The sequence below is a fragment of the Aulonocara sp. 'chitande type north' Nkhata Bay genome, linkage group LG10 (assembly GCF_057382095.1).
Source record: "Aulonocara sp. 'chitande type north' Nkhata Bay isolate Kocher_YH1m ecotype deep benthic linkage group LG10, A_spYH_male_GT1.1, whole genome shotgun sequence".
Taxonomy (NCBI): Eukaryota; Metazoa; Chordata; class Actinopteri; order Cichliformes; family Cichlidae; genus Aulonocara; species Aulonocara sp. 'chitande type north' Nkhata Bay.
Genome location: NC_141353.1, coordinates 14,328,976 through 14,348,505, shown reverse-complemented (window position 1 = coordinate 14,348,505; position 19,530 = coordinate 14,328,976). Strand labels below are relative to the sequence as shown.

The 19,530-nt window shown below is 41.9% G+C and overlaps 1 protein-coding gene across 2 annotated transcripts; it reads left to right on the top strand.

Annotated features, from left to right (window-relative positions):
• The first annotated feature begins 6,161 nt into the window (after positions 1–6,161).
• Positions 6,162–19,184, top strand: gnb2 (guanine nucleotide binding protein (G protein), beta polypeptide 2). Of its 2 annotated transcripts, none has more exons than XM_086308429.1 (10): positions 6,162–7,040; positions 8,737–8,816; positions 8,933–8,971; positions 9,475–9,581; positions 10,601–10,664; positions 10,902–11,064; positions 14,859–14,925; positions 15,041–15,242; positions 16,173–16,389; positions 18,123–19,184. In XM_086308429.1, exons 2-10 carry the CDS (start codon positions 8,760–8,762, stop codon positions 18,227–18,229), a joined length of 1,023 nt encoding a protein of 340 aa, XP_086164555.1. In that variant the 5' UTR covers positions 6,162–7,040; positions 8,737–8,759; the 3' UTR covers positions 18,230–19,184. The 2 variants fall into 2 exon arrangements, with proteins under 2 accessions (XP_086164555.1, XP_086164554.1); XM_086308428.1 differs by having other exon boundaries at positions 8,734–8,816.
• The last annotated feature ends 346 nt before the right edge of the window (positions 19,185–19,530 follow it).

Below are 19,530 nucleotides of genomic sequence, written 5' to 3'. Positions count from 1 at the left end.
ACAGTGCTGCCAGGGCCAACCTGAGAAGAGGCATCAAGACTGCCAAGCAGCAGCACAGGAGGCGTATCGAGGCCAGGTTTGAGAACAACACAAACCCAAGGCAGGTCTGGGAGGGCATCAGGGCTATCACGGACTACAAAAGAAGAACACCATCACCCTCAGCCGACAGTTCTACTCTGGCTGAGGATCTAAATCTCTTTTATGCCCGTTTTGACAGGGAGAACACCGACCCTGTCCTGTCCCCTCTCCCCTCAACCGACCCTGCTCCGGTCCTGAGCACTCATGAGCTGAGGCGTGTGTTCCGGAGCATTAACACCAGGAAGGCGGCCGGGCCGGATGGAGTGCTGGGCCGGGTGCTAAAAGACTGTGCTGCGGACCTGGCGGACGTCTTCACCTCTATATATAACACCTCGTTGTCCTGTTCACTGGTACCATCCTGTTTCAAAGCAGCAACCATCGTTCCCATCCCAAAACAGTCAAATGTCACATGTCTGAACGATTTCAGACCTGTGGCACTCACCCCCATTCCCGCCAAATGCCTGGAGAGACTGGTCATTAAACACATCAGAGCTGCTTTTCCACCATCCCTGGACTCGCACCAGTTTGCATACAGGGAGAACCGGTCAACCGAGGATGCGATCGCCACAGTGCTGCACACATTACTGAAGCACTTGGAACACAGGAACACCTATGCACGGCTCCTCTTTGTAGACTACAGCTCGGCTTTTAATACCATCCGGCCATACAAACTCCGTCCCAAACTCCACCAACTGGGACTTAACTCCTCTCTGTGCAACTGGATTGTGGACTTCCTCACTAACCGTAGACAGAGTGTCAGAGTGGGTAAGAACACCTCTTCCACCCTTGTGGTCAACACCGGTGCCCCTCAGGGGTGTGTTCTGAGCCCTCTGCTATACACTCTCTTCACCCATGACTGTATTTCCTCCTGCGCGTCCAATCTCATTGTTAAGTTTGCAGATGACACTACAGTGCTCGGACTTATATCCAACAATGATGAGACAAACTATAGGACAGAGGTGCAACAACTAGAGTCATGGTGCCACGACAATAACTTGGTCTTAAACACCAAAAAGACCAAGGAGATCATTGTAGATTTCCGGAAGAGGGGCCATAACAACCATCTGCCTCTCTTCATTGGCAGTGAGGCGGTGGAGAGGGTGAGCAGTTTTAAATTCTTGGGGGTAACTGTGACCGAGGACCTGTCCTGGGGCAACCATATCACCTCAGTTGTACGGAAGGCCCAACAGTGCCTCTACTACCTGAGGAGACTGCGGAGCGCACACATTCCCAGATCTCTGATGTTGAACTTCTACAACTGTGCCATCAGCAGCGTTCTGACGTATGGATTTCTAGTGTGGTTCCCCAGCTGCACCAAGGCCGATCAGCAAGCACTCCAGCGGGTGGTGAAAGAAGCTGGCAGAATTATTGGAACAAGTCTGCCAGAGATCAGTAATATCTTCCCCACTCGCTGTCTGAGGAGGGTGCACAGTATCCTGCGGGACCAACATCACCCTGCGCGCCACCTTTTCCATCTGCTGCCCTCAGGGAGAAGGTACAGGTCTATACAGGCCAGAACATCCAGACTGGCCAACAGCCTGTATCCACAGGCTGTGAGGCTCCTGAACTCTCTGCCCCCCTCTCACGGACAATAACCATATCCAACTTCTTAATAGCAATGAACTGGTCTGCATTGGTGCATCATATCTTTATTCTCTTCCCCCTCCTGCCCCCCCCCCCCTCTTTCTTAAATAGATAACTATCATATCTGATATCATATCTCACAGTACAATAATATTGAATGGGTTGCATTGTTGTATTTTGTCATGTTTCTCAGGTCTTTGTCTGAATTTCTACGAACATTATTGCTAAGGATTGTCTTATTGCATCGGAGTCACACTGGGTTAAATATGTACACTTGGGTTTTAAGGGGTATTTATTATTTTCTTCTTTTTTTGGGGTTGTATGGAAGCCCCAAACGCAATTTCATTGTTCTTGACAATGACAATAAATAAATAAATAATAATACTTAGCAAAGAACCTATTTTGAATATCTTTTGGGACTTTGTTACTATCAGCCTTGTGCAAAAGCACACAGTTTATTCAAGCTTCTTCAGCTGAATCTATTTTTTTATGCCAAAGATAATGGAGTTTGATAGGCATAAAATAGTATTTGCACCAACCAATGTGATTCTCAAAAAACTATTAGTCAAAAGCTTTGTATATCTTGGCATGGGGTACAATGTGTTCTCACTAAAATCTGAGAAAATTGAACAGGTAGAAGACAAAAGACAGACCTAAGACAGCCTCACCAGGTGAAAAGTATCTAAAAGATCATCAGAAGGGTGAGTGACAGTGGCTGTCAAGAAGCCATTCTTAAGGAAGGAAAACACAGAGAAAAGCTCAGGTATGCTAAATTATTCAAATCAAATCAAATCAAATCACTTTTATTGTCACATCACATGTGCAGGCACACTGGCACAGCACATGCGAGTGAAATTCTTGTGTGCGAGCCCCACAAGCAACAGAGATGTGCAAACACAACAACACAAACGAGCAAAATACAAGTATGGCCAACCTGAAACTAATAAATATATGTACAATATATAATAGTGTATGCATTTCTGGATGTGTATACTAAATATTTTCCTACGTGTGTGTGTGTGTGTGTGTGTGTGTGTGTGTGTGTGTGTGTGTATACACATTTTTACAAATTAAATAGTAAAAAAAAAAAAAAAAAAAAAAAAAAATAATAATAATAATAATAATAATAATAATAAAATATATAAAATATACAGAGTTGAATATGTGCAAAACAAGTGGCATTTATATACAGTGTGGAGTGCATAATGTTGAAGTTCCAGTAGTGAAGCTGAGGTGTCTATGACGTGTTCAGCAGTCTGATGGCCTGATGGAAAAAGCTGTCTCTCAGTCTGCTGGTACGGGACCGGATGCTGCAGAACCTCCTTCCTGATGGAAGCAGTCTGAACAGTTTATGGCTGGGGTGACTGGAGTCCTTGATGATCCTCCCCGCTTTCCTCAGGCAGCGCTTCCTGTAGATGTCTTGGAGGGAGGGAAGCTCACCTCCAATTATCCGTTCAGAGCACCGCACTACTCGCTGGAGAGCTTTGCAGTTGTAGGCGGTGCTGTTGCCATACCAGGTGGTGATGCATCCAGTGAGGATGCTCTCAATGGCACAGTGATAGAAGGTCCTGAGGATGCGGGGGCTCATGCCGAATCTTTTCAGTCTCCTGAGAAAGAAGAGGCGCTGCTGCGCCTTCTTCACTGTTTTGTTTGTGTGTACTGACCACGTAAGATCCTCAGCCAGATGTACTCCAAGGAACCGGAAGCTGCTCACTCTCTCCACAGCAGCGCCGTTGATGGTGATGGGGGTGTGTACTTCTCTGCACCTCCGGAAGTCCACTATCAACTCCTTTGTCTTTGCGACGTTGAGGGTGAGATGGTTGTCTTGACACCAGTGGGTCAGGGCGCTGACCTCCTCCCTGTAAGCCGTCTCATCACCGTTGGTGATAAGACCCACCACTGTAGTGTCGTCCGCAAACTTCACAATGATGTTGGAGCTGTTAGTGGCTGTGCAGTCGTAGGTGTAGAGTGAGTACAGGAGAGGGCTCAGTACACACCCCTGTGGAGCACCAGTGTTCAGTGTGATGGGGGATGAGGTGATGCTGCCTAGTCTGACCACCTGGCGTCTGTCAGACAGGAAGCTAAGGATCCAGCTGCAGAGGGAGCTGCTCAGTCCTAGATCCTGCAGTTTCTAGGACTGCAGTTTCTATTCAAGAGCTGGACTGAAAAATCAGTGGCAACAGTTTTCATGGGGTGATGAATCCTAATCTGAAACTTTTGGCTTCAGGTTATCATCTGTATGTACGACAAGGACAGGAGAGAAGTGCAACAGTAAGCATGCACAGCCATCTCTAAAACATGGTGGAGGCTCTCTCATGGTTCGGGGCTGCATTTCAGCCAGCGGTGTTGGGAATCTTGTTGAATTTGATGGGAATATGAACTCTGATTTACAAAGTAACTACTTTTATTAAAGCGCAGGGTAAAAACCATTCACACTCACATTTACACCTATGGGCAATTTAGAAGCAGTCACCACTTAACCTAACCCCACTGACCTGGAGAGAACAATGCTAACGCGTTGCCCTATCAGAACAATCTAAATAAATACTCAAACCTCTTTTAAAATTGTCAATTCTGGAAGGTATGAGCATGATTTTCAGCTTTAATGCACTCTATATTAGAGTTAGTCTCTTGCTCATCTATAAACTACCCCATATTACTGCAGGGTTGACAGTCTTGCACTGGCTCACTGTGTATTAAAGAATTAAAAAGTAGTGCTGTTTGTATTTAAAGTCTTAAATGGTCTTGCAGCTGCATATGTGATAAATTTTGTGTCCATACATAAACAGAAATGCATCAGCTGTGGTTGTCTTTAAATCAGAGCGGATGAAATACAGCTTTGGAAACAGCTGAAATGGAACTGTTGCTGGAGGACAGGTTGCTGTTGTGTTGTTTTATCTAATAATTCAGTTTAATTTCAATTCATTTTTATTTATATGGCACAAATTCAAACCAACAGTTGCCTCAGGGGACTTTATATTTAAGGTAATGACCCTACAGTATTAGAGAGAAACCCCAATAATGACACAGTCCCCTGTGAAGAAGCACTTTGTGACAGTGGGAAGCAAAAACTCCAGCAGAACCAGGCTCAGAGAGGGGCAGCTAACTGGATGAGTATGATGGGAAAAATAATGTGAACATCTTGACCATGAATTTTAAGGAACCCATTTATTTATTTTTATGTTACTTTTTTCTTGTAAAGTACTTTGGTTTTGGTGATATATAAATAAACTTTACTTGCTTACCTACTTTATTTTTCAGCATCACAATGATCCCAAACACACACCAATGCAGTAAATGCACACCTAGAAAGAAAAACACACACTGCCACATATAAGTCATGGACTGGCCTCCCCAGAGTCCAGACCGTAACTCTTCCTGAAGACTATTTAGAGAAATTACAAGCTGCCTAGCACAGTTCAGGCTGTGTTGAAGAATAAAGGTGGTCCTATCGAATATTGACTTTTAAGCTCGTTAGAATTGTTAAACTCTGTTTCTGCCTGATATATTGTATTTCCATGTGTGTTTTAACATGCTTCAATAAATCTCTGCACCATTTTCCCATAGCTAAATATAATGAAAGTGTGGATGTCTGAAGATTTTTATACAGAACCATATGTATTCTTGTTTATAATGGTTTGGCCCTTCATGACATAATATTGCATTAATATTAGTATTGTGTTATTTTAAGTTTAATATTTTCAACATTTGCTTAAGATCTTAAATATTCCAGAAGTAAATTCGAAGTAATGCGATTACTTTAACTAAGAAAATCCACACTTAAGCGCTAAAAGCTTTTTGTTACTTCTCTGCAACCTGCATTTCATTCATTTTATCATTTCTCTGCAAAAAAATAAAAAATAAAAATACTCTCAAAGAGTTTTCTCCACAAAAAGTTCCCTTGTGAGGGTTGACTGATTACAGTCATTCTTGATCCCACTAAGTTGTAATATCATAGATTCATGTTTGTGCATTCATCAGGGGACAAAGGTGGGAAAACTCTGCACACACATCATCCTGCACGGTGAAGGTCAAACACCCAGCTGAGGCAGAAATGCTCGTCAGGAAACAGCACGATAAACAGGACATGTTTATCAGAGGAGAGGGGCTTTACGGACACATCCTCAGTTTGGTGCACTCATAGATTTATGGGATAGATCCGAGTACTAGTCAAGCTCCCACGTGATTCAGTGATTGTTTAAACCTACTAAATCTTCTTTCTTTTTTTCAAACATGCATTGCAACATCTTCATCTCACTGAAATCGTCTCAATGTCACGTGAAATTAGACATATAATTCATATTTTCTGTAAAACGCCTGAAAATCCATCAATCATATGCTGTAGATTTTTATAAATGTAATCGACCTGTGTCTGGTGAGACAATAACTGTCCATGTGAGCACAGGATCCCCCGAGTAGTGGTCTGCACAGGAAGGAGGAGGCGGGGGGCATTGGATTTACGTGTATTTAAAAGATGGGTGTGGTTGACTTCTTCATGCCCGGATTTGAGGATCCTGCAAGCGCTCACCGCGTGATCCGGCACCCTGTTACTAAATGATTATATTCAGCAAAGAAAAGAAAAAAGAAAAAAAAAAAACAGGAACCGTGTGGATACTGCCCAAGCGGTAAGGGCCGCCTCTGGTTACTGTCTGCAAGAGGAAAACACAAAATCTTGCGTGAAGGCTGGAATTCTAAACGCTTCTTCGTCCTTTTTAAAATTTAAATTAATCAATTTATTGATAATTTATATTTGTTGCACTTTCCGGATTTTACTCTGTAATTCACTGCCGACTTGGAGGCGTCTATCCTGATGAAGTATCGGCAGAGGGAGGAGGAAACCAAAGAGAGGAAGGAAACGAGGATAACGTCACGAAGACTCGGAGTAAAACGGACTGAGAATAGTGTTTAATGGACGATCCCTGATGCGGGCCGGGGAAAGAGCTGGGGCCAATTCCGTCTGTTTACGCCGTATTGGACGAAGATGTTTTTGTTAGGTTGCCGTGTGTGAAAAGTGGAAACGATCCGTAGAGGAAACAGCAGCTCGGCAGCAGCAGATATCATCTTGTGTGTGTGTTTTTTCCTCAGGAGCTCCGCTAAAGCAGAGAAATGGAAATGTGTGCAGCCCTCCTCCGGTTGCCTGTTTACTGAAGGGTTTGGAAACAGGCTGATCGTGACACACGGAACTTTTAAAGTGGATCTCCTGTGAACTTGATTTTTAATGACTGAAAAAGACTTGTAGTTAAATCCTCCGCGGGATTTGTCTTTTTTTCCTCTTTTTTTTTGAGGGGGGGACGTTGCTTTCAGTTTCTTTCTTTTTTTATTTTTCTTTGCAGCAGGGGGAGGAAAAAGGGCAGGAAAATCATCGGGAGAATTAACAGGTAGCCACCCATTATCCAAACGCTGTGACAGCAGATAGGTCAGCCTGTGTGTGTGGCTGGGTGATGGTGTGCGTATGGCATCATTTTGACCAAATACGATTAGCTACATCCGCAATTTTAGGAGCTCGATGTCTAAAATGAGACGTGATGAAGGCCTTTATGACTGTGCTGATCAATATGTGAGGTGATGTAGCTAGGGTAGGGCCTTTTTTGAATTATGTAAATCTCTAAATCTAGACAGTGAAATAAAAATCTCTCTCGAGTGCATCCTTTGAGACTGGCCTGTACCCTCGTTCTCCTCAGTGCTGACTGTATTTCATTGGGGAGGCTCTTAGGCCATGCGTTCACATCCTCTGCCATCAAACATCCACTCATGCCCGGCATGCAGTGGTTGGAGGCAGATTTTAGCCATGCCATGTTAGAGCACCTCCACATCAGATGTGCAATCAAAGGGGTGGGGCCAGGCACTCCTGGCATCTTTGCGTTTTTGTTCTACCACATGCTCTCGGAGGTTGGTGGAGTGCCAGAAGTGCTGGGGACACCGAGGACCTGCCATATTAACCTTTTATAAAGAGCATGGCCTAGCAGCAAGGGTCGTGTCGCTGCTAGGCCATGCATCATCAGTGCGGCAGTGTGATATGCGTGTCCTCACTCTCTGCTACTCTTTACCCACTGACTTCAGCACAAATCTGCGTGTCCGCCAGTTGATGCTCAGAAGCAGCAAAAACATGCATCTGAGCATCTGGCAGGACCCATGGCCTGATATATGATCCCCCTCCCCACACCCCCTTCTCTACCTCCCTCCTCCTCATCCTCCTCTCCTGCAGCATCTATTCTCCTGATTGGCTAAATGAGCAGCTGTGCCAGGAGACTGAGACCCACGATGCACCCCTTTTGGCTTCCATTAGTGCTGTGTGATCCATCTGGTCGCAGGTCCCTCCAGGGAACAGTGGTCTACTGTAGCTAATTGCTCTTCCTTGCACAGTGTAGGCTACTGTATGCATGCTATCTGGGGTTTTTATCTTGAATTTGAATAGCTTCACATATGCAAATCTATAGGCCACCTGTTTGGGAGAATATTTGAATGTGCAACTGTTTTCCCATGAGGAACAGGAAATACTGTAGTGCACGCCGCTGGAAAGCGCAACATAGAGATGAACAGTTTTCGTGTACCTGTGTAATTTAAGAAATTAGGGACTCCCCTGTTCTTCAGCGTGAAGTGTTTGTTTAAACACAGTCAGCGGCTCAAATGAAGGATTGCTCCGTCCTGCATTAGTGCAAAGTTGGACTTGTATGAGCATTGCTACCAGGCACCAGATAGTGAGCATTCACTCACTATCTGGTGCCTGGTAGCAATGCTGGCTTTTTGATAGCAGCTTAGTCATTGCAGATTATTCTCCTCAGTTAAACCAGGATGGGTGGTTGTACAGCCATAAACAGATTACAAGTTGTATTTTTTTCCCTCACTGTGGGTTCAGTAAACCTCAGAGATTAAAATTGGGATTTTATTTGATTATTTTATTTCCCCAAATGCAAGTAGCGTTCAATTATTGATGAAAGTAGACCTCTGGATTAGTAGGTTAGGAAGTATAAAAATATGATAATCCCAAAAAAACTTAATATGCACTGATATTCATTTCATTTAGATTTATTTGATAATAGAGTGTGATATTTAAAGTCGTGCCCCATCCAGCAGGTGACAGCTCGGACAGTTTCAAAATGAGTGAGCTGGAACAGCTTCGTCAGGAGGCCGAGCAGCTTCGGAACCAGATACGAGTGAGTGATGTGTGTCTGCTGTGAACAGTTTTACCATTGAATAAAATACTGGAAAATTTGTTATTTACTAGCGGTGTCCTCTTTTTTTTCCTTCCCTGTGACTTCATAACCATTAGGACGCCAGGAAAGCATGTGGAGATTCAACCCTGACACAGGTGAGAGCAACTGAATGTGTAAGATGTATGTCAGTCACCTGGGGATGGGTTAACCTGGCGTCAATATGGACCTATATACTTAATAACATGATATTGGGCACAGTGGAGAAAGCAGGAAAGCTATTTTTTTATTGTTTTTGATCAAATGTTACTCTATAGGACAAAAAATCCATCCCTGCTACTCTCAACATGTCTCCAGGTTTCACCTGCACAGAGGAGTGACCTTTTCTTTTTGTAGCACAATTTAGAAATAATAGATGACGGCCATTTGTTGAACCAGCAGTAGTATAAATCATCAATAATTTCTGAATTTATTTTTACAGGTGCATTATTCATATTGTCATATTTGACATGTGATATTAGTTATTTCTGTCCCGGTCTTGCCTTCGGTGTCTGATAGCCACTGTACTGTTACTCTTTAGCAAAACTTTTCTGCCAAACCTTTTATCACACACCCAGTGAATGATCAAAACAGTGCTAACTTGCTAACTTTACTAACTTAGATAACTGCTGGTCTGGATCCTGTGGGGCGGATCCAGATGCGGACAAGACGCACCCTCCGTGGCCATCTGGCCAAGATCTATGCCATGCACTGGGGTACAGACTCTAGGTGAGTCCATACTATTTCTAATGCTTTTGACTGCTTCTTGGTTTAATTTTTCTTTGTATACTATAGATTAAAGTTCCACCTAAAATGGTTGAGTGTAATCGGCCATCAAAGCCACTTCAGGTAGCCACTTCCTATCTATATTAGCTAGAATAGAAAAAGGCGGATACAAATAAATGTTTGACCTAAATTTGGCCCACTTCTGCATTTTTCTGGGCATTTAGCCTTTACTGATGGAGCTGACTCAATGTGAGTCTCCTCACCTCAGTTGAGCCACAGATCCACCTCATATGGATCACATCTGACCCACAGAAAATTTGCAAGTGGTGTAAATAGGCTTTAGGCCACCTGTGTCCATCCTGGGAATTAATTTCAGTTCATTGGCTGTTTGATGGAGCTTTTAGACTACTGCATTACCCAGTTTTCCAAAGGAGAAAAAGATATAAGTCCTATAATAAATAATTCCTGTCTGTAATGCAGTGAAAATATGCTCCACTCTTTGTCTTCATGATTCAACAAATGCCTCGACAGCTATTTAGTGGATTGTAATGACACATGGGACATACCTGCTCGAGATTAACTGTAGCACGTTTGGTGAAGATGTAATGCTTGATTTTCCACTCACACATGCAAATTGCCAGCGCTAATTAGTAAATGCTGAATGAACAAGCCAAACAGTCATAGTGGGCTTGTTAGCAGGCTCGCGTTAGCATTTAGCTCAAAGCGGCACGATACAAAAGCACAAGCATGACAAGCATTGCAAGCATTTTAATTTTAGTTCTGTGAAATCATTTGCTGACTTCAGGCATTAACCATGAACATTTCTGGCTGAGGCAAACATTAAAACAACTGATTCTTCACCTTGAACTCACAGAATCATCTCAGGCTGCAGTGTTTTGACAGGAAAAGCATGTTTCAACAGGTTTGGAGCGCAGTGTGATAACAGGACTCAAATGCCAAAATTAAAGAGATCCTGTATTATTCAAAACTTTTTTGTTTTTTTTCCCCTTTTGTGTCTGCAGGCTTCTGGTTAGTGCCTCTCAAGATGGAAAACTGATTGTCTGGGACAGCTACACAACTAACAAGGTAAAATCACCAAAAAGACAAAAAACACGGCACGTCTCCAGCTGGAAGACTTGTCTGAACTTGAAATGAAAGTGGACTAACATCTTCCTCTTGTAGAAGTGCTGCTGACTTTCCATAATGGCTTCTTTCTCAGTGTTACTGTGACTGATTGTAAGAGTCACAGTGGCATCATCGTGTGTGTTTTCAGTGTTAATATCTGCCCATTTTATGCTCTTTAAACTACCTCTCTTTTCTTAGATACATGCCATCCCCCTGCGCTCCTCCTGGGTAATGACCTGTGCGTACGCTCCCTCGGGGAACTACGTGGCCTGCGGAGGCCTCGACAACATTTGCTCCATCTACTGCTTGAAGACACGCGAGGGCAATGTCAGGGTCAGCAGGGAACTACCTGGCCATACAGGTGAGAGAACATGGCGCCCTAAGCTAACTATGTTAAAATCTTCTCATGAGTAAAACTGATGAGATGTTTCAGATGAGCGTACGCCCCCGTGGGAAAGCTCCACTCCCAAACCCCTAAACAATGACTTCATTTACATGGTTAATTAATTGCAGTCTTAATGAGCTGAGATATTAACTCCTGTCTGTGTGACTCTGATTTGTGACACTATAACTTCTGTATGTATTTTATTTTTGATTTTATATTTTCAAGAAAAACGTGAAGTAGATGATTTATTGAAATGTGCAAACATACATGTAAATACAGTATGTTAGCAAAAACTAGGTTTGCACAATTGTAACGAGCTTGAAAGTCCAAATTTGGTATGACTGCCTTTATTCTTTAGCATATTCTGAACTCTCTTAGGCAGTTTGATTGTATTTTCTTCAAGAAGTCGTCAGGAATAGTAGCTTCTTGAAGAACTTTGCAATGCTCTTCTTTGAATGTTTCTGCCTTTTGTTCCATTTTCTGTCACAATGATCCTTCACTGCTTCAATAATGTTGAGGTCCAGGCTCTGGGGAGGCCGATCCGTGACTGACAGCGATCTAAAGATGTGTTTGTTCTACCCAGTTCTACCCATTGTCAATGCATTGACTATGTGTTTAGGGCCACTGTCATGCTGAAAAAGGAAGCATTTGCTAATTGGATAATCAGATGCTTGTCAGAAGGTATTGCATGGTGGATCAAAATCTGGTGGTACTTTTCCCACTGGCTGAAATGTCATCCCAAACCATCACAGCCTCCACCATGCTTTACAGATGGTCGTAGGTACTCACTGATGTACCTCTCTCTTGAACTCCTTGGAATGTATTGAACCAAAAGATTTCAAATTTGGATCCATCACTTCATAAGATGTGTTGCCACTGCTTTTCAGTCCACTTCTTGTGTAAAGACCTGTTTAAGATAAGATAAGATAACCTTTATTAGTCCCACACGTGGGAAATTTGTTTTGTCACAGCAGGAAGTGGACAGTGCAAAAGTTATGACGCAAAAATTAGAATACAATAAGAATAAATACAGTACACAGCTGTACAGAATAGAATAAAATAATATACTATATACAGTAGAATAAAATAGAATAAAAATATACAATAAGATAAAAATAGAATACGAATGCTATATACAACTGAGTAAAAATACAACGATGCCAGAAAGGATTATTGCACTTAGTGTTATTGCACATGTGTGGATGTGTGTGTTTGTTCAGTTAAAGTCTTTGTTGTGGAGTCTGACAGCAGTGGGGAGGAAAGACCTGCGAAATCTCTCCGTCCCACACCGTGGGTGCCGCAGTCTCCCACTGAAGGAGCTGCTCAGTGCTGTCACAGTCTGCTGCATGGGGTGGGAGACGTTGTCCAACAGGGATGACAGCTTAGCCGCCATTCTCCTGTCACTCACCACCTCCACTGGGTCCAGAGGGCATCCTAGAACAGAGCTGGCCCTTCGGATCACCCTGTTCAGTCTCTTCCTGTCCCCAGCAGAGATGCTGCCGCCCCAGCAGACCACACCATAAAAGATAGCAGAAGCCACCACAGGGATGCCTCTTCTTGGCAGCCACCCTTCCACTGAGACCATTCAGACAAGGCCTCAGTGAACAGTAGAGGGATTAATGTTATGTGTTGACACAACACTGGTTCATCCCTTGAGTTAGATGCCTTTTTCTTCTTTGAATGATTCATAGGCCAGTGTTACAGGGCAAATAAAAACATTCCTCTGAAAGTGGTCAGGTACAGGGACTGGACTGAAAATGAGTAAAAAAAGCAACCAATCTCTAAAAAAAACCCTCCACATTTTTACTCCTTCTAGAGCAGCTTTGCACAATTTACAGTTCAAAATAAGCCCCATTTATCCTGGCACTTCTCAGCTCATCCACTGTCTGAAGCCAAGAATTTTAGCAGCCTTCTTCCTGCTTTAAAGCCAGCTGTCTTCTGATTGGCTGCCTCTTCAGTTTGAACAGCAGGTGGGTGGGGCTGCTGTGCTTAAAGCCAGAACTTTTTCCCTCTTCACTGACATCTAACAGAAGACGAGAATAGAAAAAAGTGTCTGGAACAGGGCATTGAGGGGGTTTTTTTTTGTTTGTTTGTTTTTCTGTTCGTCTTTAATATGAAATGATATAACAAAGGAACAGTGAAAAGCATAATAAGTCACATTTAAAGAATAGATAACAGAGTCTGATTGGCTTAAAGAAGTCAGGTAAGAAGGTTACAAGAATTAGCCTGATAATGATGGAAATAATGATGAGAAGAGTTCGACAGTGTGGGAAATCAGAAGTAATAAAAAGAAGACAACAGCAGGACTGGCACAGACACGCAGACATACAGGCACCACATGTAAACAGATCTTTCCTCTTGAACCTATGGAAAAGCTTCTTTTTATTGCAGTCGTGGATAGATTATTATGACCACAGATGCAGGATGCAAACATGCCACATGCCCACATGTTTGCTCATGGAAAGAGTACACTCTGACGTGCGTTTCATGAGCACACCCAGCTTGCTCACACACTAATAAAAGGCATCTTAGAACTACATTACATACACAACTTTAAACTTACGGTTTCTTGCACTCGTGGACATGAAGTTTCGAGATTTTCATGAGTTCATTGAACTGTTCTTTTACCAGGTTGGAATCTTTTTTTAATTTATTTTTTTACAGCAGACATTTTTAATGACTTAAAAATAAGAATTGAGTGCAAAACTTTGATTTTATTTTGGTGTTTCTATAATCCAGTATACACAACACCACCTGCTAATATTTGGTTAAATGTCTTTTAGCAAGTTACAACTCGGCCAGACGCTTTTTGTAGCCACCAACAAGCTTCTGGCATAATTCTGCCCGGATATTTTAGCACTCTCCTTGGCAGAATTGGTAAAGTTCATTTAAACTGGAGGTTTTTCCTTCGCTCTTAAATGATCTGTTATTGCGTATTTTTCAAATGTTTGTGCAGGATATTGTATTTGTTTTGAATGTCTTGTACTTATGTGATACAGGTCTCTATTGAAAATTACATTTTTTTTAATCTCAATTAGATTTTTACCTGGATAAATAAAGGACTAATTTGAAAGAAAAAAAAAAACATAGTCCAGAAAGGTTTAGATCGAGGTTTTGGGAAGGCCAATACTCCATCCATCCATCCATGCATTCGCATTCGCTTCCGCTTATCCTTTTCAGGGTCGCGGGGGGTGCTGGAGCCTATCCCAGCTGTCATAGGGCGAAAGGCAGGGTACACCCTGGACAGGTCGCCAGTCTGTCGCAGGGCTAACACATAGGGACAGACAACCATTCACACCTAGTGGCAATTTGGATTATCCAATTAACCTATCCCCACAAGCTGCATGTCTTTGGACTCCAATACTCCAATATTTTAAAAATAATAATTAATACCTATACTATAAGTAAGGTCAAAGGTCTCCAATGGCTCCAAAATCCTGGTCATCTGCAAACTTTGCTGATGTGTCAATGCATCTATCATTGCAGCTTCAAAGAAATTAAAAAAATGATCCCAAAAAGACGCTTGAAAAAGAAGGCTTTAAAGTAGTAATCATGTAAAATATGTCAACAAAATATATCATAAAATATCTAAACGAATGAGTAGTTTTAGTGGCGCAGAGACAACATGTAGCTCTATATGTACACTCACAATAAATTTATAGTCATATTTACGTTTTACATTCTTCTCCTATACAGTAGTCATTTAATGTAAAATGCGTCATCAAGTGTCACTGACATCATCCGCGTGTTTGTGCGTTCCGTTCTCTCAGGTTACCTGTCATGTTGCCGTTTCATTGATGACAATCAAATCATCACGAGCTCAGGAGACACCACATGGTGAGTCACACAGATCAACACACACATGTGCAGCCTAAGCATCGTTTTCCTGCTTTCCAATCACTAACCCTGTGCTTTTTTTGTTGTTGTTGTTGTCGTTGCTTTTTTTGCCCAGTGCACTGTGGGATATCGAGACGAGCCAGCAGACCACAGTTTTCTCGGGCCACACCGGTGATGTCATGAGTCTGTCCCTTTCGCCCGACCAGCACACCTTCGTGTCGGGAGCCTGCGACGCTTCAATCAAACTGTGGGACATCAGGGACAGCATGTGCCGGCAGACCTTCACGGGCCACGAATCGGACATCAACGCTGTCTGTGTGAGTGTCCTCAGGGACCGGGTGCCCTTGTAGGCCCAACTGCTTTTATTCTTCTTAAAATCGCGGATTATATATTTTACAAGTGCAGTTTAGAGCTCTTGTTTCAGAAGAGTGCTCTGGCCGTGGAGTTTTATGAAGCTGCATCACTGATGTGACAGGCAGAGGAGACCTAATGAAAGATGCTTTTGAGTTGCATTGTGGGAAATGTAGTATTGGAAGGTCGCTCAAAAGCAGCATCTTAAAATGCAGTTTAGAGTTTTAAAAGACAACAGGACTTTTATTCCAATTTACTACATTCAAAATCAGGGTTTAAGGTGTGAGGATGAGAAACCCCCACAACACACACAAGGTCAGCAGGAGCATAACGTAGGTTTTTTTTTAGCTTGACCCACATCATAGATTAAAGAAACTGGATGGAGTTGGTATGCTTGAGACACCATTTTAGACATTTATTCTCAGACACATCATGAGTTTCTGAATTCCTGGCACTGTTATAAGCTAATCTGTGGCCTTAAGTGGCACTCTGGCGCTCCTGAGTACTGTCTAACACGTCATCAGCAGCATCAGCTCCAGGATTTGTCTTGGTGACGTCACACACTGTCTCCAGCCACCAGCTTTGGGAGGGATTTAAATGGGAAGCGCGCTGCAGGATTAACAAGATTATCAATTAACACCATATCTGAACATCCTGATCATCTCAGGAGACGATCTCCGGTTGGGAGTCTGGGTTGATGGCACAGGCCATCTGACAGTGTGGCAGGTGGACAGATTCGGTGTTAAAGCACTGATCCCATTCAGTTTTCTGTCTTATTAAGGGATTTAAGAAAGGCAGGAACTCTCTATAGCAGCTTATGCTGTAACTATATTTATTTATAATTAAAAATATAAATAAATAATAAATAAGAGTCATCCTCACTTTCTCCTCCCCAGTTCTTTCCCAATGGCAGCGCCTTTGCCACAGGCTCTGACGATGCCACCTGCAGGCTGTTTGACCTCCGCGCAGACCAGGAGCTAGGCCTCTACTGCCATGACAACATCATCTGTGGCATCACCTCTGTGGCTTTCTCCCGCTCCGGGCGCTTGCTGCTGGCTGGTTATGACGACTTCAACTGCAACATATGGGATGCCATGAAAGGAGACAGAGCAGGTGGGTGGAGCAAGCGAGAGAACAGAGAAAAGGGAAGGTTCATCTTCAAGCTAAGGTGAAGATGAAGTGATTATCTATCAATTACACCACACGTGTTTTTGTAGTATTCCTTCTTTTGATTTTTCAGTGCTAAAATAAAAGCTTAGTTTAGTGATTCATTTTTGCACTGCAGAGGGATGATTGTATGTAGGTGTGCAGTTTTCTGATGCCTGAAACAACAAATAGGTTTATACAATGTTCAGTTTAAATGAGAGGGGAGCTTGGTATACAAGTACTGCTGATAACAATGATTTAAAGTACAGAAATAACAAATTGGTTGTAATTTTTATTTTTTCTGGTTAGAGCCTCTTTCCACCAAACTCCTATCTGAGCTTCAGCTGTAAGAGTTCAATCAAAAACATAGAAAACACAATCTGAATAAAAAAAATAGTGCGACTAAAACTGCTTCTAAACGGAGTTGTCGTTGCAAAAAATGTAATTCTTTATTTGTGTTTTGGGGTTTGTTTGTTTGTTTTTGAGGAAATTAAGCTGCTTGCCATGTATCAAGATCAAGGTTATTATAGCTAAATTATAGCTAACTAAAATTCAACTAAAACTAAAACTACATGTAAAAAACATTACTGGTTTTACCTCTGACATATGTCCTCCCTACAAGAGTAATTAAAAGTCTAAAATTTAACACTGTTTAGGACCCTAAAACAAAAAGAACTAAACTAAAACGAAACATTTTCAAACAATAAAACCAAACACAAAAATCCCCCCATGAAACTAACAAACTAAACTGAATAAAAAAACAAAAACTCAAAATGAAATAACAATAAAAACGAATTCTAAAATGCTAAACTGTAATAACTCTGGTCACGACTTTTTATTTTTGCATGCGTCTGTGGAAACAATCACTATTTTACTTCTCATTTTTCTCTGTTGCCAGGTCAGCAACTAAAGCATTTTATACAAGATGTGTCATGTGTACTACTGTGTACTGCTAATCAAAACACATTTAAGAAGATCAAAAGCAGAGAATAACCTTAAATCGTTTAAATAAGTGAAAATTATGCCTTTTTCACAGATTCAGAAATGGCTAAACTTATAACTTAAGTTCAGCTTTGAAAATTAATAGAAACAAGTCCTTCATAGGCCCTTTTATCTGTATTACTACAAGGTCAAGGCATTATTAGGACAGTACTGTACAACAGGAAGTATAATTATTTACTTCAGAAAGTAGCGATATATATTGCAGGAAGCAGATCTAGAGTGTATACTGCACACGATCTGATATCAGATCATCCGTATGGCGCACACATGCTGGTGAGTCAGAAGTTCATCCTACCACAAAAAAAAAAGATATGAAAGCATAAAAAGAATTGACAGTAAGTTCAGTGATGGAAGAGCAGCACAGTCTGCCTTAAGCACAGTCATTACAGTAGCAGGAATTTTAGTACAAGTGTTGGGACAAACTTTCCAAACAATGATTCGTTTCCATTGTAGAAAGAACATCGTGAGTCTGTTTTGCCGCTGATTGCATCAAAAATAAATAGATAAAAATGAGGTCACATTTAGATTTTAAAGATTCCTTTTGAAAAACAAAATCTTTGTCTGCACACTTAAGAAACAGGGGGATACAAACCGTAGCATCGATCTTAAGTTAACAGTATGCTCACTGTTTGATTTTTGAAGAAGTGCATTGCACAATGACAAGTTGACTTTTGGGGGTTTTTTCGGCCCTCCTGCAGGAGTCCTGGCAGGCCATGACAATCGCGTGAGCTGTCTGGGCGTGACGGATGACGGCATGGCGGTGTGCACCGGGTCCTGGGACAGCTTCCTCAAGATCTGGAACTGAGCCATGCACATAAACAGCGAACCACACACGTCCAACAGACACCGCTCTTATCTTGGGACACAGTTTGCACCCTGTACTCTCACTGTATGTAAGATTCCACAGACGAACCGCAACATTATACTGTACATAATATATATGACTTAGATATGAGCTTACACACACACACACACACACACACACACACACACACACACACACGTATTGTATGCAGGATAAGATAACAAGACCTAAACACATGCTCACACTACCTACCGCCGATGAAAGTGCACAGCAGCAAGGCCACAGTGCAACACACACATGCACATAACAGGTCAAAATATGACCAAATACAGCCGAATATTCAGCTGTTCGGCCGAAAACACAAATCCCATCAACACTATCTGACGCACTCATTCTCACACATGCTTATCATGAGACATACTGCTTCTCGTGTTAAGCAGTGGAGCGAATGTTACCCGATATTTTCGTCTTATGACTTTGCTCGAAATACACCTCAGACTCATTTTTCTTTGTTGTTTCGGTCTCTTTACCACACGTATCTCAGCAGTGGTGACGTGAAGGCGGAACCACCTGAGTGCATTTACATAAAGAAAGTAAGAAAGAAGGAAAAACATTCACCGATGAACAGATGATTGAGCTCAATGAAGATATCAACTGATTTTCATCTGTTTCAGAACGTCACACAGTCACTGTCTTCACCCAGTTTTTTTTTTTTCCCCCCCCAATTCTACACACTTATTTTATTCCTGTTCTTCCTGTGTGCCTCAAATACACTTATTAACAGAGGATACTGAGACAGTTACATGAATCCAAAACAACCTGAGATTAAGAGAAGTTGAGAAGTAAAAGCACGTCTTATTGAGTAGGAGCCAATAATCAAACTTTGACTTTGTCACTGTATTATCTGGACATTACTATAATTGTACATATTATTAATAAATAACTGCCTCTCCTGCCTTTTATTGTGTTTTCCTTTTAAAATTGTTTCTAAAACTGACACGTTTAACTGAGTATTAAGTGCATATTGTCAGGTATTCTCATTATACAACCTCAGGTTTTTACTTAAACCTGAGATTTGAAAGTAGCACTGATATAGACATACATGGGTTATTGGAATATACAGTCCCCTGCCTCTTTATTAGATATATTAGGTAAAACAAATATCTAATCAGCCAATCACATGGCAGGAACTCATTTAGGCATGGTCAAGATTCGAAAAAAGTCCCCTGGCGTGATGAGTCTTGATTTCTGCTGCGACATTCAGATAGTCAGGCCAGAATTTAGTCCTGTCAAATAACGAA